The sequence below is a fragment of the Arvicanthis niloticus genome, chromosome 4 (genome assembly GCF_011762505.2).
Source record: "Arvicanthis niloticus isolate mArvNil1 chromosome 4, mArvNil1.pat.X, whole genome shotgun sequence".
NCBI lineage: Eukaryota > Metazoa > Chordata > Mammalia > Rodentia > Muridae > Arvicanthis > Arvicanthis niloticus.
This window is the reverse complement of record NC_047661.1, coordinates 94,421,942-94,442,258: the sequence shown is the minus strand read 5'-3', so window position 1 is coordinate 94,442,258 and position 20,317 is coordinate 94,421,942. Positions and strand designations below refer to the sequence as shown.

At 44.3% G+C, this 20,317-nt stretch overlaps 1 protein-coding gene across 3 annotated transcripts in view; it reads left to right on the top strand.

Annotated features, from left to right (window-relative positions):
• The first annotated feature begins 2,556 nt into the window (after nucleotides 1–2,556).
• Nucleotides 2,557–20,317, top strand: part of Cdc14a (cell division cycle 14A) — a 149,193-nt gene continuing 131,432 nt past the window's right edge. For 2 of the 3 annotated variants that reach the window (XM_034501115.2, XM_034501114.2), the window contains exons 1-2: nucleotides 3,620–4,325; nucleotides 5,104–5,194. In XM_034501115.2, the coding sequence (XP_034357006.1) occupies nucleotides 4,277–4,325; nucleotides 5,104–5,194 (140 nt within the window). In that variant the 5' untranslated portion in view covers nucleotides 3,620–4,276. Of the gene's footprint in view, nucleotides 3,045–3,619; nucleotides 4,326–5,103; nucleotides 5,195–20,317 lie in introns of those variants that run through there. The other variant, XM_076933164.1, reaches the window with a different exon arrangement.

Genomic DNA, 20,317 nt, shown 5'->3' with positions numbered 1-20,317 from the left:
TGTAAAGAGTGACTAGGAATCTTGGCGTTGTCTCAAGGGGAACCTTGGACAGAAAGTTGCTGTCATAATTTGAAGTTGCTTCCAACAGTCTATTCTGTAGGTTTGTATTGCATGCACCCTGCATGGGATGCGAGTCAGCCCAAGCAGCATGCAAGTTAAAGATGCGGAGTTAAATACGTGTTCACACTCTCTCTTTCTGCTAGACCCACAAGCATATCACCTTCCTTTTCTACAGCAAAGTGACATTGTAAATCTCTTACAATTTCCATGTAAAGATATGCCATTCTTTACTGCTGGTTGAAGTAAAAGTCAGTTTCTTCCATTTGTGTTAAGCTGGGTGATTGGGAAGACATGTCCAGTCTTGCCTTCCCCCACGGGCTGTAAGAGCAGGCCTTTATTGTGAGACTACAAGAGTAGGATCTTTGCCCCATGATAACTGAGAGAATAATGTGTTTTGTGATGTCGTTAGGATCTTGGTGTGTACGTGCTGTGTGCACACTGGTGTATATTTTTCTTGCAGATTTTTTAATAACATGATTTAGAGAGGTCCTATTTTGCTAATATTACACACAGCATAGTATTAAAGCATTTTATCAGCTGTATGGAGGTGGCACACATCTTTAATCCCAGTACTCAGGAGGCAGAGGCAAGTAGATCTTCTGTGAGTTCCAGGCCAGCCTGGTCTACAGAAAAACCCTGTCTCAAAAACAAACAAACAAACAAACAAACAAACAAATAAAACAACAACAACAACCAAAAACTACAGCAAAAAATGATTATAATATATAGTAAATATGCTAAGAAAAATAGTTTTTCATTTAACTTTTGGCTTGAGACAGCATCTTATCTCACACTAATCCAGTCTGACTTCCAACTTATGAAGTACTCATATGCTGGGTCCATAGGCACAAGCCAAAAACTCAGGGCCATTTTTACTTGGAGAATTTATTTGTGTGTGTGTGTGTGTCATATACATATGAGTATATGCCACATGTGTATGGGTGCTGTTTTGTCCAGAAGAGTGTTGGATGCTCTGGGGCTGCAGTTAAAGGCAATTGTGAGCCTCCCAACATGGGTGCTTGGAAGTGAATTTGGGACCTCTGGAAGATCAGGAAGCATTCTTAACTGCTGTGGTATCTCTCTCTCTCCAGGCCCCATTTTCACTTCTTTTAAGGACTTTTGTTAGGTCACAATTCATTTCTCATGTCTAAAACCGCTAAAGAGAATTAGATGAAAGGCAATGCAGAATCATCTTTAGGAAACAACAGACGCTACTCAGTTAAATCTGCCCACCTTCCCGAAAGTGTTTCATGGATCCCCTGAGACTACTTATGAACTTACAGTTACGTGATAGTTGGCAGAGCGATGCAGGCCTGTGTTCCTGGAAGGAGGTCCAGGAGTTTACTGTCATCCTTCTTCACACATGGAGTTCCAGGCCAGCCTGGGGTTCCATGAGACCTACCGCAAAAAATCAAAAACAGCAGCAGCAGCAGCAGCCTGTGAGATGATGGTTCAGTGGGTAAAGACATGGGCACCAAACCTGAGGACCTGTGTTCCAGCCCTACACTGTGGAAGGAGAATGACTACAGCCACGCTAAGTCAGCTCAAGCCACCACAGCTGGCTCCAACTTTTATTTTTACTGCAGTTTTGTAAATATAATATTCAGATGAAAATTTCTTTACAAGAATTGTAAAGCAGCAGCTTTAGAAATGGATTGAGTTGGGTTTACTTTAGCTCTTTAGACAAAGGGGAGAAACCCATTGAGATTCAGATGCTTTGTTTTCCCATATCTTTTGTAAAAAAAAAAAAAAACTCAGTTGAAAATTATTTCAACAAAATTTGAATTTTTCAACTTAGTAAGACTAGGATTTGGGAGAATAAAGGTAACATTCAAGTTTTGAGAGGTCTTTTTTTTTCTTTCTTTCTTTCTTTCTCTTTTATTTTTGATTTTCCAAGACAGGGTTTCTCTTCATAGCCCTGTCTGTCCTGGAACTCACTATGTCGACCAGGCTGGCCTTGAACTCCTCAATCCACCTGCCTCTGCCTCTGCCTCCTGGGTGCTGTAGCTAAAGATGCAGGCCACCACCCCTGGCTATTTTAGACTCCTCCTCCCCCTTCTGCCTTTTTTTTTGGGGGGCGGGTATCTTTGCTCTCATGGGTCTTAGAAAATGTAGTCCACTACAAAAGGGTTCAAGGCTCATTACAACCTTCAGGACTTTTACAGTTTTAAAGTCTGTTTCTTTTTCTTCTACTCTTCTCTTTTTCCAAATATGAAAACGAGGCTGTTGTGCCTAGCTCTTAGGGACTCCTGGCTTTCCATGAATGTGGTTAAGGGGTTAACTTTTGAATGTAAGGAGAGGGCGTGTTTTTAACTACCTTACCAAGGATGTGTTTGGCTAGAATTACCAAGATGCTCTGAATTACTTGTCTGTATATCAAAGTAGTATCCACTTCCAGTTTTGTGCTTTGTTTAGCTTTCTGGAAAGCCAGCAGAACAGAATGATGGCCTAAGAATCAAGAGTTGAGTTGCCTCCCTGGCGTCGGCGTTCCAAGTCGCTTCAGTTGGCACTTCGCTCGAGCGCCCCCTCTCTCCCTAGAGGTCAACAAGCAACTGAGAGGCAAAGGCTTGCACAAATCCCGGTTTCAAGAAGAAACCACTCAGAGCGCATGCTCTGGGGATAGTGGTTCAGTAGCGCCATTTTCGTAAGGGAAGGGCTGACCACTAATTACGTCCCTAGGGCTCACAGCATTAAAGTTGTTCAAACTGGATCAGAACGTTGCAGAACAAGTCCCGGGCCTCCTGGAGAGGAACCTTTGTACTTCCTTGCAGCGCTCCAGCCAAGACTAAAGGGATGAATCTTCTGTTCATTTTTCTTGTGGACAAGTGATCCTTTCCCTTTGCTCCCTTCGCCCAGGATAGCCTACAATCCGAGACTAGAGCCTTACACTTCTGGTATAATTTTGCGCTCACACCTGTGGCCAAACTGACAGGACTTGGAGAACTGGACGGAATATTTTTTTCCCCCTTGAGAACAAAGCCTAGGTGAGAGCAGACTCTAGTACTTAGAGGGCATCAGTCCGTGCACTCCGGAGCTAGGAGGTATCGTTTCTTTTGAAATTTGGTTATAAAGACACAGATCCGACAGTGGTGAGAATGGGGGTTGGTGGAAAGACAGCTAGCGGTATGATCCGGCATGGAGAAAGTCAGAGGTTTTTCAGTGTGTGTGTGTGTGTGTGTGTGTGTGTGTGTGTGTGCGCGCGCGCGCGCGAGTGCATGTCTCTGTGTGCGTGCGCGCGCAAGCAAGAGTTTAGAAGAAACTGAGTGGAGCAGGAGAGAAAGAGCTTGAAGAGAGACAAGAAAAATCTGGTGTGGAAGAAGAGCTAGCCGATGCAGAAAAGGGGTAGTAGAGACAGCATCTCAGCCCGCCAGGCTGCAGCAGCTTCCTGAAAGGCATCCACTCCTCTCTAACCATCCTTTTTCATTCATAAGTTTGTGGCCCCGCCTGACATCCCCCACCCCCACCCAGGCTGAGGGCCAAGTTTCCAGTGTAGCAATTGGTGAAAGGCAACAAAGCCTTAGCAACTGGCTCCTAGTGACCCGCGGGGCGCCTGGTAACTGGGGCCTGAGGCCGGCTCAGAGAAAGGAGCCGAGCTGTCCCTTTAAGGGATGGCCGCGGAGCCGTGAAAGTGGAGGGGGACGAGGGAGGGCGGGGAGGCAGGTCTGGGGGCGGACCTAAGAGGAGGAGGAGGAGAGGGAGGAAGAGTTGCTGCTGAAAGGAGGTGGCGAGGGAGGAGTCTGAGCAGCTGCTACTAGCCCCGCGGACACCTCCGGAGTCCTGCCCGCTGCCGCAAGAGTGGCCACGGGCGCGATCCGGGCCAAACGTCTTGTCCTCCATGATCACTTTGGGAGCCGGGGGAAGACTTTGCCCGGCCTTGGGAGCTGGTGTGCGCTGTCCAGGTTTGGCGGAGACTGTGCAGCGCGAGCAGCAGCAGCAGCAGCCGCCGCCGCCGCCGCAGAGTCCGGATCACAGCGGTTACAGTCCGGGGCGTGTGCGTCCCGCGCCCAGCGGGTTCGGTTCCCCACGGAATGTCCCCGGGGCGCCCCACGCGCTGACCCTGCAGCTGCCTCCGCCTTGGGCGCCCGCCTCCTCCCTCAGGCAGGCTCGGTGATTGGGACCGCGAGCTCCCAGCTCTTGGGCAGTGGGGAAGCCCCCGGGGGCGGGTGACCTCAGCTGGCCACGACCCAGCCCTCCCCCGGTGCGGATCTCGCTTAAGATGGCAGCGGAGTCAGGGGAACTAATTGGGGCTTGCGAGTTCATGAAAGGTGAGGAGCAGCCGCCCGGCATCCTACAACCCTTCCACGCCACTCCCCCCACAACTCCTCACAGCTCACCCCTTTGTCCCGAGCCTCTACTCTGGGTTTCTCTTCGGGCCCTGTGTCCCTCAGTACTGCGGCTCGGCGCTCGGGCCCCTTCTCGCCACTCAACTCCCCGAGGACCCCCTGCTTCCGGCTTCTTTTTCGCGTTCTCGCTCCCTCTGCAGCTTCCTCGTACCCGGACAGTGCAGCCTTCTCTGCTTGGGATCCCCCTGCAAACCTATCTTGGTGGTGATTCTGCTGGTTTTAATCCTCCATCTGCTAATCCTCTAACCCTTGGTGGCTGACCGGTGCTTTTGGGACACCCCCCACCCCCAACCACACCCCCTTGTCTTTCCTTCCTTCCTCTTGAAGTTTGCTAAGCTGCAGGGGCAGAAGCTCGCCTCTCTTCCCATTCCAACGCAGCTGAGGTCTGGAGGTTTATGAACCAAACTTGTGTCTCCAGTTTTGCGGGTACCCACAGCTCCTGTCTGCACCCGCCCGCACGCAACCAGGGGGTGAGGGAACTCAGAAGATGCTCTGCCCCCTGCTGGGTCTTCTAGCCTCTTGGCAAGTTGTGCTTTTTGGGGCTCTGTAGCTTTCTGGAAGATCCTGTTTCTCCAAGAATCCCACGTGTTCAAGGGGCTTTAAATGATGTGTAGCAATTAATCCTTAGTGCGTGATCAGCACGCACTCTCAGCCTCACGTCCCTGCTTCTCATGGTCTGTCTTTTAAACTTGTCTTTCAGATCGATTATATTTTGCTACTTTAAGGAATAGACCAAAAAGCACAATAAATATCCACTATTTCTCCATCGACGAGGAGCTGGTCTATGAAAAGTAAGTTTCCCTCTTATTTTTTTCCCAGCACCCCAACTATTTAGCTTGTTGGTTCTTTGATAAGCGGGTTTATTCACTTTTTTCCAAAGAGTTCAGGAGGCATTACTAGCTTTCTATGGTTTGGAGAGGGATGCAGACAAAATGGACATAGTTCGAACCTGTCAACACTGCAGTCCTTTTAGGATTTTACGGATATTAATTCTTCCTACTCCCACGGCAATTCTGGATTCCTCACACTCCCCAGAGTAGCACCAGGCGGTCATACTCTGTGTCATCACCAGACCTGTAATTGGCCTGTGAATCAGTCACTAGGTATTTATGGAGCACCCACAGGGTACAGGGCAGTCTGTCTATGTACTACAGGTGCTGAAGCTTCTTAGTGCACAAGGCTTCTGTTGTCTGGAAGGGTGTTTTTGTTTGCGCAGCTAGATTTCAGGAAAGTGGGACGCAGGACTGCGGGGGGAGCTGTATCCAAGTTGCATCTATGTGGAAGATTTCCAGTGTGATTGGGTTGACTTGATGGTATTATTCGTTAAGTAGTAGAGGACTGTCTTCCCCCACCCCCTTGCCCCTCCCCGCTGAGGGATTAAGATCTGAAAGTGAAAAAATCAGAACCGGGAACTGGGAACTGAGCTCTGGAAAGGCCATAGATGTAAAGGAAAAGGTTATTTGAATATTTTAGGCCTAGTAAAACATTAATTGGAGAGATATATTTCCTTTCAATGAAAGCAGTAGACAGGAATAGAAAGGTGAGAATGACTTATATTCCTTTACTAAAAGAGCTGGTCTTTCAGACAAGCCTTGTACACTCTAATTTAGACATTTAGTTTTATTTTCTTACCATCCTAATCAAGTGGGCAGACAAACGAGCATAGTGAAATGAATCATAAAAATCTTTCTAGGGTTTACCCTGTTAGAAAGTATATTCGTAATTCAGCTTCAGGATTTATGGGTACCACTGGGCCATGGAAGAGGAAAAATATTCTGGACCTTGAAAAGCCTATATTTTATCTGAGAGAAAATAATCCTTAATTGTTACTTCGTCCTAGGGGGTCTTGGAACTGATGTCTTCAGGACATTTCTCTTAGTGCTGGGAGAAGGATGCTTCCTGAATAGCTAAAGAGACAGTGGGCATCAAAGAGCCTTTTGCTGCTGCTCCTGAATGCCTAGAGCTGCAGAGGCAAAGGGAGGTCTGAATCCCTGGTGTCAGATTACAGCTCCACTCCCAGAGAAGGGAGTTCTAAGCTGCCAGTTCCCTGACCCTGGGCACCTGGATGATGTCACCACCTTTAGTGTTTATTGAGTGGACACTCTATTGTTGGGCACCTTCTTGGCTTTCTGTCTGTGAGCCGAGGGCCTAGGGACCTTTGTGTGCCTGAGGGTAGGACTGTGTATACACTCTATTATGTTCACTCTGCAGTGACTAAAGAGCCAGGGTTTATTAATATGCATTTGAACAGGCTCCAGTTATTGAGGTCTGAATCACTTCCCTGGGGATTGCTAGATAGTAGACTTAGCAAAACTTTACAGTTAATCAACTAAACACAGTGCACAATGGTGTCTTAAAAATAATGGAGATTTTGTGGATTTTAATAGTTATACTTTTTTTTTTTTTTTGCACTGTGTTCCTGGTGTCTCCTAAGGACAGACTTGCTAGCGAGGCCATCTGGTTCACTTTGTGAGTTTGGATGTGAACTTGAAACTGCAAGAAGCTAAGCATAGCGTACATCTCTTTAATTCTAGCATGTAGGGAGCAAAGTTAGAGGCAGGTGGATCTCTGTGAGTTTGAGGGCAGCCTGTTCTACACAGAAAGTTCCAGACCAATTAGAGCTACATAATGAAACCCTTTCTTAGGGGAAAAAAAAACGTCTGGAAGTGGTGGCTTCACCTGTCATCACCTGAGAGACTGAGGCAGAAGAGTTGCTTAGTTGGAGGTGAGTCTGTGTTACATACTGACTTGCAAACAAGCTTGGGCTATAGAGTGAGAAAAGAAATGATAAAGACTCAGCCTGAGCAGAGCATGTACTTCCCTAGTGTGATGTGCCATAGCATGCCACTGTAGTGACTATGGTCCTAGTTACCTGCGCAAACCCATCTTTTCGTTATTCCGGCACATCACACTGTGTTCTACCGTGCAGAGCGTAACATGATGAACGTACATGTGCCTTTCAAGGTTTTAAGGAGCTCCAAAGCAATATGGTGGATGACTAAGAGGACTGTAATTAAAGAGAACAAAGCCGTCCTAGGAGAAACCTCACCTGCATAGTAGGAAGTACTTATGGAAGGGTGAAGCCATGCCCAGCAGAGACGTTCATAAAAGGCTCTGTGGAGGCATTAAGGTCAGCGTGAAGGATGGTCAGGTGTCCGTGGATATGGGTGTGAGAGGAAAGAAAAGTGGGGAGCAGGAGGGAGGCTCGGGAGGTGTGTTCAGCTCATAGTAAGTCGTCTGCTTTGCCTGGTGTGTATACGGGTCACGTGGGGGAGGTGTGGAATATGACACTGAGAGGCCAGCTGGGGACAGACTGAATGCCACGGCGAGGAACCTGCGGTTACCCTGGCATGCCTTGAGCCTCTCAGAAGGGCTCTAGAACAGAGATGGCGTGGCTAGATTCATACTAATGACAAATAACAGCAGATGTTTACAGAGCATTGGCCTTTGTGCTGGATCCTTTGCTGCAATGATGCCAACAGGGACAGTGAGGCTGGGCACTTCAGTGTCACTAAAATAAGTTAACAGAGCTGGAATTTGAAAAGATGCCATCTAGTTCCAGAGGATATTCATCCTCCATCCAAAAAAAAAATAATGTAAAAGCATCATTTAAGGCCCATTGGAGAGGATATAAGAAACCACACACAAGCCGGGCAGTGGTGGCGCACGCCTTTAATCCCAACACGTGGGAGGCAGAGGCAGGCACATTTCTGAGTTTGAGGCCAGCCTGGTCTACAGAGTGAGTTCCAGGACAGCCAGGGCTACACAGAGAAACCCTGTCTCAAAAAACCAAAAACCAAACCAAACCAAAACAACAACAACAACAACAAAAACACACACAAACTTCAGGATTTTTAAGGGGGAAAAGAATTAAGGTACTGAATTGACATCATGTCAATGCTCTGATGGAAAAAAGGCAGGATCTGAATCCTTGTGTGGGTCGTTGATGAGGATGCTGAGGGAAGGGAACCAAGCAGTTCTTGGGATAGTTTCTTCATGGTGGGCCTGAGAATATCATGAGCCAAAACAAGAAAATAGGTAGACAGTTGGCTTTAGTGGGAAGATCAGGCATTCTGTCTTGGTCAGGATGAATTTGAGAAATGTAAGGGATCCTTTAAACAGTGTATACTTTTTTTTCCCCCTCAAGACAGTTCTCTATATATCCTTGGCTGTCCTGGTACTCCCTTTGCAGACCAGGCTGGCCTTGAACTCTCAGAGATCCTGACTGACTTTGCCTTCTGATTGTTGTAATTAAAGATGTTATATCACCATGCTCGACTGAGAGTTTACCTTTAAAATACTTAAAGTTGGGAGTTTTCTAAGGTCATGATTAAAGAATGAGGCTGTTTCTGAGGAGGAAGAAATCAAGTTTTTTCAGGGTAAGGGTAGTAAAGAAAAGATATAACTAAGTAGCCAATCAGAAGGCAAAAAATTGAAGGAGGGAAGGGAGGAAGGAAGGCAAGAGGAGGCTACAGATTATGTCTCTTTGACTTTACTTCTTGCAAAGATAGAATGAGATGGTCTGAAGAGTCCCTGGGACCCTGTGTGGTAACCTGGATTCTATCTGTGGAGCATGTCATCCTGAGGGCAGATACCCTAATGTGCATGTCTCCAAAGAAGGGAGTGTGTTTATATACGTTGTCACATGGAACCTCATATAGCCTGGTAGCTATAATTATTCGCTGAGTGTCTCAATGAAATGTCACCTTTATAAGTAAATTATCACCTGAGAAACTATTAACTGGTCTCTTTAAATATGAGAGCGTGTTTAGTCTGGATACAGCTGTGTTTGTGCAGAAGGTTGCTGAGTTATTAAAGGACGGTAGAACTCTGATTGAAATAATGACCTTCTGAAACGCCCATGGAACGAATTTAACCAACTGGCTTCATGAGGCCAGGCTATGAGACTGAATTTTTTCTCGTTGTTGTTTCTTGTTTTTCTGAGACAGAGTCTTACTATGGTAGCTCTGGATGTCCTGAAACTCATTATGTAGACCAGACTGGCCATGGACTCTCAGAGCAACCTGTCTCTGCCTCCTGAGTGCTGGGATTAAAAGTGTATGCTACTGCACCCAATTGAGCCTGAAAATTTGAAAATTTCTCCTCTGTCTCTGTTTCTCTGTCTGATCTCATTATGTATCCTTAGCTGGCCTGGAACTCAAAATTTAGACCAGATTGGCCTTGAGCAGACAGAAAAATCTGCCTGCTTCTGTCTCTGTCTCTTGAGTACTGAGATTAAAGGCTTGCACCATCATGACTAGATTCTCCTTGGTTCTTAACAGAATTATCTCCATGAAGGTCAGAGACATTTTAATAAAACATAGATGATAAGAAATCATACTTTGAAACCTTTAATCTCAGCACTAGGGAGGCAGAGGCAAGTGGATTTCTGAGTTTGAGGCCAGCATGGTCTACATAGCAGGTTCCAGAACAGCCAGGGCTACACAGAAAATCCCTGTCTTGAAAAATCAACAAACAAACAAACAAACAAAACAAAACAAAAGAAAAAAAAAGAAAAAAGAGAAATTATATTTTGGGCTATGCATATTTTCATAGGCCAGAGTTAAAACAAGAGTATAGGCAAAAATATTAGTGGTTCAAAACATATTTCTATAACTGGAGCCTTTCAAGGACTTATCTGTATTGTATTCAGTTGTATCTGAACTACCAGCATCACTCTCTTCTCTAGAATGGCTAATTCTTTGGTGTTGGAGTTGGGCCCTGTCATTCAAATAGAGGCTAACTTCTAATAACTTGGCTCATGTTTTTTTGGCTCAAGAGTTAACAAAATCAAATGTGTTAATTGTCAGAGCCTTTGTGTGTTCCTAATGGTCATCTTGGGCATTGGGATTGGATGCCAGTGGTGTGGAAAGCCAGTTTGCTGAGAAAGACAGTGTCTGCTTTCAATCGTACTTTCCCATTTCTTCTGCCCTTTGGATTTTCAGAAGAAAGGTACTAAATTTTCATGACAGAGTACTAAATAAAGTTTCTGAGACTGGCTGGAGTTTCTTTGGTAGATCCAAGAAACGTCACCAAGTATTTTTACTTATTAAGTATAAAAATGTTTTTTTTATTCTTCTGATGTAATTGTCATCTGCCTCCACCTGCTAACCTAGACTTTGTCCTGGAAGCTTCTAGCCTCTGTACAATCTTATCTAGGCCAAGATGGTTTTCAGCCTCTGAAACTTAACTGCTGAATAAGCTCACCCTTTCTCAGCAATGACTGGCTGGTTCAACTCAGCTGTCCTGGCTCAAACTCCTCTCCAACCTCACTGATTGAATCTAACTTTTTAGCTTCTCCTGAATTGCTTTGCTTGGTCTCATACTAACTCTGGCAATCTGTTCTAGTCTTCTGGCTCCTTTTCATTCTGCCTCGTTCTGTCTTCACCTGTGTCTAATTTGTTCTCTCTTTGCATCCTGTCTGTACCACTATACCAATAAAACTGCCCTTCCCCCCCTTCACTGCCTCTTAAATAGCTTCCCTTTCCTCTCTCTTCTCATGAGAGCTGCAAATATCCTATCCTATATCAAATCTTTCTCTGATTCATCACTTTGTCTTCCCCTCAATTAGACATCACTTTCACACATGGGTGCTTCCTTCTACAAACTAATTTTATCTTCATTGTTTGGGATTAAAGGTGCGTATGTACTAAGGATATGTTTGTCTTCAAGCCAGAGGGATTAAAGATGTGTACCAAGGGCTGAGCCACACCACAACTAGAAACAGGTATTCTCAGTAAATAACACAATTTCGGGGTTCACACTGTGATCAAATACCCTGCAATGGTTAAGAATGAGAAATCTGGTTGGGGCCGTAGCTCAGTGGGAGAGTATTTTCTTGGCATATACAGGTCCTGGGCTTAATCCCCAGCACTAGAAGATTAAAGAATGAACAGACTCAGCTAGATGTGGTGGTTCCTACTCAGGACACTGAGAGAGGTGGATTTTTGAGTTCAAGGCTTGATGGGGTACATAGTGAGATCCTGCCTTAAAAAACAAAACGGGCTGGAGATGTAGCTCAGCTTAGAGAGTGTTGCAGTACTGGGTTCAATTTCTGGCATTATGTAAACCTGGCATGATGTCACAGTACTGTCACCTCACTACTAGGTTATAGAGGCAGCAGGAGGAAGATCAGGAGTTTAAGATCAGCCTCAGATGCATGAGACCCTGTCTCAAAACAGCAGCTAACCAACAACCAACCAACTCAAACCCTCAGTATGGTTCAAATATCCTTTTTTAAAATAATAGAATATCTTTGATTTATTCTTTGACAATTTCATACATATGAACGATGCATCCTGGTCATATAAACTCTAATTCCTCTCTTTCAGTCTCCCAGGAACCTCCATCTTTTTTCCATTCTCTTCAGTCACTCCCAACAACCTTACTTTTTGTACCTTCTCTGTCTGTCTGTCTGTCTGTCTGTCTGTCTGTCTGTCTGTCTGTCTTCCTCCCTTAATAACCTACTAAATCTAATTAGAGCTACCTATTGGACGACTGATCTTGTTGAGTTGATCTTAGGTAGATGACCCAATGACTGCAGTGACTTCTTTGGTGCAGCACCACACCATGTCCCAAAGACAGCATTTCACAGCACTCCTTCCTACCTTCTTTTTTTCCCACCACCTTCCATGGTGTTTCCTGAACCTTGGGTTAGGAGTTGATATTGACGTCCAGTTTAGGGTTGAACACTCAATAGACATGCATTCTTAGTACTTTGCATAGTTACAAGTCTCTGCATTAACTACTGACCACTGCAGAGAGAAGCTTCTGGGCCAAGGTTGAAGGTAGCACTGATCTGTGGGGATAAGCATAAACATTTAGAAAGCAGTCTGATAACATGCTCCTTAGCAAAGCAGCAGTGGTGGGTTCTGTTCTAGCATCTGTGACCTCCAGAACCATGATCGGTTTATGGTACTGGGCCTGAGGTCATTCCTGTGGAGCAGGACTCAAGTCTAATCCAAAAGCAGCTGGTTAACCTATAATTTTCATGCCACTTTTGCGTGGAGGGCACATTTTGCACAGCAGAATTTTTGCCTTTTACATCTTCTGAACACATACATTGTAGGTGTTTGCTTGGCTGTGTATGTACCTGTGGACACAATTAGTGTTATTCTATGGCATGCATTATGAGACTGTACACTTACTGATATACATTTACAGTCAATTCTTCTCCTCTCCTCTTCTTTCTCCTCCTTCCTCCTCCCTCTTCCTTCTTTCTTCTTCCTTTTCCCTCTTTTCCTCTTTCCTCCTCTTCTTCCTCCTCCTTTTGCAGTACCAGGGAATCAAAAGCAGGATCTCACGAATGTTAGGCAAGTACTCTAACACTGATCTACTCTCAGCCCTCACAGCCCTCCATGTTTTCTTTTTTGGTTTTCTGAGACAAGGTCCTACTTTGTAGCCCAGGCTGGCCTTCAGCTCACTATGTAGCCTAGGCTAGTCTTGCATTCTTGGTAATCCTCCTATGTGAGCCTCTCAGGTGCAGAGATTACAGATGTGAGTCACTATGTTCAACTTCACAGTCTATTCTTGATCATGTGATCCACTACCACCCAGTTTTACTTTCATATTTGTTTAAATACTTTCCGCTTTGACCTCTTAGGCTTTGGCAGTGTGTAGCTGGACTTTGATCTCCATAGTGATAAATTGTTACTCAGTTTTTTTTTTTCCAGCTTGCTTGAGATAACTGGCAAACACACACACTTGAGGTGAAGTGCTAAGGAGTCTTCTTACAGGGTTTGCTTGTATCAGGCAGCATGAGAGAGTGATCCAAGCGGGTTGTGGGAGACGATGCTCTGTGCCAGGTCACCCCAGGGCAGTTTCATTATTTTGTTGGAGGTAGACTCCTAAGACATCAGATGTTCTCATTTGTAAGTTCATAAACACATTCCCAGGCCCAAAGTAAATGACTTAACCACAACTCAAAACAACATTGTGAAAAAATAAAAAGAAACAGACACACACACATATATATATTTAAATGGGTGTGAAGTAGAACAACTTGAGATTTGTAATCGGCTGAATGAAGACTGCTGTGCAAGAGAACACCATGGAGGTGGAGATGGTGTGAGAGTTAGTGGTAGGGCATGGGATAAACACAGGTAAATGAGGAAGTGGAGACAGAATGGAGGTCAGTGCATGAGGCTCCTAACACAGTTGTCTGTGTTAGGAAGGAAGAAACCAAGAACTAGTTATGGCCATGGTTATTGAAAGACTTCTTCATGGAGTGTGATGTTTAATGTGTAACGAGCACAGGGCATTTTATGATGTCTGAGACCAGTATTACCAGTTCTTGGTCACTATCCTATCTCAAGACCTAGCACTGTGCTTGGTATAAGAGTGGTACCCCAGAAATACAAGTGGAATGCACGAGGAAGGAAGGACAGGGAGGGAGGGAAGGATGGAGAGATTTATTTCAGAGTCCTAAGAAAAGGTGTGTTTAGGAAGAGTGAGCCTGTTTGGAGGAGAGCAGTCACAGGTGCGGTTGGTCTGTGGGATCCTGGGACCTGCCCGTTGGATTTACTGATGAACAGAAAGGAACTGATCAGGGCCCTGAGCACAAGTGTCCCACAGTTTGAGAGGAGGAATGTTTGAGATACAAATTCATTACCTTGGATGCCTGGGAGAAAGCCACAGGTTAAGTAGGTTTATGTGTTTTAGGTCTGAAGGAGGGGCGACCTATCTTGTGGTTGGGCTTCTGTTTTGAGTTGTTAGGTGGGAAGCAGAAGTAAAAGGGTTCATTGTAATGGAGTCTCTGACTCTTGAGGTCTTCAAGCAGAAAATAGACAATGCCTGACTAGGATACTTAGCCAGTTACTGTGTTAAAGTCTGGGGAACTGTGTGAGACAGTTCATCTCAAGTTCTCTGGAGTTAGGGTTTGAGTTGGACTTTCTACATTTAATTGTAGAATTTATTGTTTAGTTTTCTTAGGCTCTAGTTTCAATTTAATAGAGAAAATAAGTTAGCTTTTTTTTTTTTTTTTTTTTTTATAAATTAACCTGATACTTCCAGGACCACCCAAGAATTGTTTGTTGGGTGGAGCTTTTCAAGTTCTGTTGTTCTGGTCGAAATGTGTTTAGTCCTTGACAACCTGAATAAATGACATTTGATCAATAACCACAACTATTTGTAGTTGATGATAGATTCCTCCATAAGAAATGTTTGTGTTTGCTAAAGGTGGTGGCTCATGCCTATAATCCTAGTGAGTCTGAGGCAGGAGGATTCCTGTTTGTTTGAGGCCAGCCTAGGCTACAGAGCTTACAAAACATTTGTATTGAATTGTAGTATTAAATTTATTCTCTCTCTCCCCTCCTCTCTCTCTCTCTCTCTCTCTCTCTCTCTCTCTCTCTCTCTCTCTCTCTCTGGGTGTGTGTATACATTCCACGGTGTAAACATGAAGGTCAGAGGATCTCTTTTTATCTTTCCGTGGATTCTAGGATTGAACTCAGGTTATCAAGCTTTTGTGGCTAGCACCTTCACCTGATGGACCATCTCCTCAGCTCGCAAACTATAGTTTTATAAAATTAAACCTTTCAGTTATTCATAAAGTTGGTACTTTGGTTTTCAACATTTTCATATCTTGTTGATAAATGGAAGAATTTTCTAGTTTGATTTACTTTTGTTATAAAATATGATTTTCTTCAGAGATACAGAAAAGGTGTTTTTTTTTTTTTCTTCCCAAATTCTCTTTCATCAACATATGGAAGGAGAACATTTATTTACTTCTATCTAGGAAGTGGGCAGTTGATTAAGGTGCCTGATACAAAGAATTGGAAAGTTCCATGTGTGTATTTTGGAGGAGCTGGAGACCAACTCATGACTTCATTTATGTTAGGCTAGTGCTTTCCCATCAAACTATATCTTTAACTTGCAAAAATCTTATCTGAAATACCATATACCCTTAGACTTTGCTAAAATGGACTTGTGCTTCTGTCAATGAATGGATTGATCATAATTATATAATTACAAATACATCAACTGAACAGTTCTTTGATTCAGGTCTAAGGATTTCTAAAGATTAAAGGGCCTGGTCAGGTGAGATGGCTCTGAGGGTAAAGGTTCTTATTGACAAGCTCAGTGAGCTAAGTTCATCCTCCAGGATCCACATGGTGAGCATCACAAGTTGTCCTCTTACCTACACACATGTGCCATGGCATGTATGAGCACAGACTCTCTCTCTCTCTCTCTTTCTCTTTCTCTCTCTCTCTCTCTCTCTCTCTCTCTCTCTCTCTCTCTCACACACACACACACACACACACCACACTCACTCACTTTTTTGGTATACTAAATGGCTCCTGTTAGGTAATGTTTTGTCCTCTTTTGGTGCCATTTGGTTAACTTTTATTGATAACACCTATAAATTGAGTTTTTCTTTCCCTTTTCCTTTTTTCTCTCTCAGCCTTACTTCTTTCTTTCTCCTTTCTCTATTTTTCTTTAGACAGGGTCTTGCTCTGTAGCCCACACTGCCCTAAGCTTGTGATGACCCTCCTTCCCCAGTTCTGGGATGACTACGTGGTCACATCTGGCCTTGATCGAGTACTTTCTTGGTTCTGCTTGCTGTTGGGTCAGTGCACCTGCCTCTGACACCCATTTGCACCCTGATCTGCTGTGAGCCTAAACGTGCGGTGGGAGGAGGCATCAGAAAACTTGTTTTCTGAACGTTGAGTCTAAAACAAGGCTAGACTCTGTGTGAGACTCACAAACACGGCTGAAGGGCATGCACGGTTTCATAGAAAGCTTTATTTTTATTTATTTATTTATTTATTTGGTTTTTCGAGACAGGGTTTCTCTGTATAGCCTTGGCTGTCCTGGAACTCACTCTGTAGACCAGGCTGGCCTCGAACTCAGAAATCTGCCTGCCTCTGCCTCCCAAGTGCTGGGATTAAAGGCTTGTGCCACCACTGCCCGGCATAGAAAGCTTTAAAAAGAAACAATACAACTTTGTTTTTTGGCTGACTTATGAATTGGGCTCACTTGGGTTGGTGAGATTTCTGAGTTGGGATCTTACCATAACTGATTTCTTTCTAATACTTATTTATGTTTTATGTGTGTACTTGTTCATGTGTATGCAGTTGTGTGTGTGTGTGTTGTGTGTAGTGTATTTGTGTGGTAGGCCTACTGAACATCAAGTTTCTTCCTCAGTTGCTCCTCATTTTTTTTTTCCTGAGACAGGGTCTGTCACTGATTGGGCAAGGCTAGTGGGCAGGGAAGCTCCTGGGGTTCATCTGTTTGCCTTCCCAGTGCTGGGGTTGCAAGTACATGAAGCCATAACTGGCTTTTACAATGATGTTGGGGATCCAAACTGACCTTGAAGACGACCTTTTAGAAAGGGCACTGTGGTGACTATTGGGGTGAACACCTCTGGAGCTGAGGTTATTTATGGAGCAGGCCATATTTGGAGCACACCAGTGATGAAGATGGGGTGATGGGAGAAGGCTGTAATGAGCCCCAACTCTCCTTATCTAAGAGGGCCTCTCAGTCTCTCCACTCTCAGCCTCCTACTCTCTGGTTCCTTCAGGCTTTTGAAAAAAAATCATTTTTAAGTATTGGAATGTCTCTGTATGTATATGACTTGAGTGACGATACAGTTGGAGGCTAGAAGAGCACCCAGTCTCTCGGACCTGGAGTTAGGCAGTCGTGAGTCACCCAGTGTGGGTGCTGGGAAATGAATCCAAGTCTTCCAAAACATCAGTAAGTGCGTCTAACCATTGAGCAATATCTCCAGCCCCTTAACCTTGCTTTATACCCAAAGCTTATAAAGTGTGATGTGTCGGTCACTCCTCTCCAGTCACACTTAGTCTGGAACAGTTTAGAATGTTTAGAATGAAGAGTGTTTTCTTTTGCTTTACTTTCCCAAACAAACCAATTCTTTATTTATTTACTCAGCCATCCCTGGACTAGGTGCTCGGATGCCTAGGGACTGACGTTTAGCTCAGCCTGTTTCAAGGAGCTTGGCCTGCAGTGGATTTTAGACAAAATACTAGTTAAGTGTTAAAAGTAGATGACTGAAGCCCTCTGAAGGAAGCAAGAACTAGAGAATTTTTCTTTTTTCTTTTTTGATAGGCTTTAATCTATCCCAGGCTAGCCTTGCACTTACTATGTAGCTGCAAATGACTTGGTATTTGCCACTATTCACCATTTTATGCAATTCTGGGGGTGAATGCCAGGGCTGTGTGCATGGTCCGGCAAGCACTCTACCTACCAAACGAGCTATGTTCTCAGCCCCCAAAAGACCTTTAGGTCTTTGAAGACAAGAAACAGAGCCTGTGGAATATGCACATTTGGAGAGCAGCTGAAGAGGTGGGGCTGAGAAGAGAATTCTCTGAGGAAAGGTGATTGCCCTGAGTCCTAAATCAGGAATACGTGTTAACCAGGGCTGCGGAGTAGCGTATGAAGAAGGTCTAAACTCAGACACTCCTTGTGGCTTGAGCTTGCTGGTAATAAGGTGAGGAAATGTTGCAAAATAAGTCCCTAAAGAGAGACGAAGGTGGCAGCTACAAGCACCTGGATTCTTGGAGGCGAGGTGGAGGGTGTGGGCTTTAATTCCAGGGGCTTTGGGAGGTAACAAGATCATTGTCATTGGGTTTAGAGTACTTTTCTTTTCAGGCTCTGATTTCAGGAACTGCTTTCAAAAAGGTGAGAGTTAGCCTTTTATGTATGCTGAATCAGTCCCCACTGTCTCTGCCAGAGCTATGGGAAGAGACTGGCTGCCCAGTCCTCTTGTTATCCTTTCCGGTGAATAAAGGGGTTAACTTACATGTTCTGAGAATGTTTCTGTGGGAGTGAATTTTAATCTTAGCAGAGCATTCCCAAAGAAGCCACCCCTTGCTTTTGTTAATTGGAGTCTTGGAACGGACTTTCCCTTCACTGACTTTGCTTTAAGTGGAAAGAAAAGAACTTCAGAGCTGGATGCTACAAGGTCACTCCTTTTACTAGGAAGTGACAGCTGAAGGCTTACACAACCTTGCCCTGTGCCTAGGGCTAAAGAAAGTGCTAAGTGGAGAAGGTCCTTTACTGTGTGTGAAACAGCTGGGATTTCCTGAAAGGATGTGTCAGGAGTTGATCCTGAGGCAGAGACACCAGCCTGGGGACTGCCGTGTGATCAAATAGATAATGAAATCCAGTGCTACTCAGTAGGCTTTCGTTCTTTTTCAGGCTGTCCTGTACACAGGAAACTTGGTAGGTGCTCAGTCACTGGCATCTGTAACTGTGGCAGGTTGTACTCTAAGGGCATGTGCAGGCACTTCGACTCGTGCCCCTGTGTCTTAGGTTAGTATGTACCAAGCAATTAGGATCTTCTGAAAATGTGATCGTTGTGTGTTTTCGTCAGGATCAAAAACATCTTCCGGCTGGTGGGAAACTTCAATAGTAAGGCAAACAGAAGCTGGCATCAACAATGTTCTTAAACAACAACAGCAAAAAAAAAAAAAAAAAAAAAAAATTAAAATTAAAGATGGGCTGGGGAGATGGGCCAGTTAGGTATAAGGCTTGTCCGATAACCTGAGTTTACATTGCTAGAACTCACAGAAGTGTCCAATGCTGCAGCACCAGAGCCTGTAATTCTAGCACGGCCCTACTGGGAGATAGTAGGAGGAGACAGGATGCTCTCCAGAAGCTCCTGGGCCAGGTCGTCAAGCTCACACAGACTCGAAGAAACTTTCAAACAAGGAGAAGTGAGGAACAACACCCAAAGGTTGGCCTTGGGGCCTCAGATCTCCACATTCATAGGTGGCACATATGCAGCTCCATACATGAATATATACAAACACACACACACACACACACACACACACACACACACACACACACACACTGAACACATGAAAAGCAAAGTATTGGCATCTCTTACAGCGTAAGGCATCCTATTTTAAAAGCAAAATTTCTTTTGGTTTCACAAGAGCTGAATTAATATGTTGATTAATATGTTAACTTGTAGCATCTTGCTCAGAATGGGTGGCCATAAATTTCATGGCGGGGGGCCAAGTGGTGCCTGGAAAGTAGTCTTTCTTTTTGCCAAGGGGTTGAACAGTTTTACGCAAAGCTTCTAATGTGTAGAATAAGGTATCGTGGTGCTTTAAACAATGATCTCCTTAGGGACAGACTCACATAAATTACACCAAAGATAATCATAAGCCATCAGCTTTGTAAATCTTGTGAGACGAGCAGTCTATGCTGGTTACACTGTGGTTGTTGTAAAGCCAGGTGACCCTGGGAAGTGTTTTCTCTGTACCTGGGCTTCTCTTCCATGGTCCTTTGAGAAGGACACAGCCTTCCTTCTTTCTCCCTCCGCAGGACTCCATACACTTCATATGCCAGGGTTTTTTTTTTTTTTTTTTTTTTTTTTTTTTTTTTTTTTTTTTTTTTTTTTTAATTTTTTTGCTGTCAAATCAAAATAATTTGATTTTGGGTTTTTACACTTATTGAATAGAAAAACCTGTTGCCTGATGTTCAGTTCTTAAACTTGTTGAGATTCTCTGTAGCTATAGAGCTATAATTTGCCAACCTTATTCGAGGAGGAGCATGTGTCAGTGGGGAGATCAACTACATTTCATTCATTTGGAGATGAAGGAGCTGTGATACAATGAACTATGTCCACCTAGCCCAATGAGACTGGAATATTTCTCGAGACAGAGTGGGAGCGGGGTCTTCACTTGCCTTTGAGTTGAGATATTTTGTTGGAATTTGACAGAATGGAGAAGACACTGGTCAGTGTTTGAACTACAAGTCCAAGGGAGCCTGCTTTCAGATTTTTTTCTTAAAAACAAACAAACAAACAAACAAACAAACAAACAAATTATGAGTCTGTGTGTATTTCTTGTTTCAGGGGCTAGCAAAGGGATTCTCTCTCTCTCTCTCTCTCTCTCTCTCTCTCTCTCTCTCTCTCTTTCTCTCAACAGGGTTTCTCTGCGTAGCCT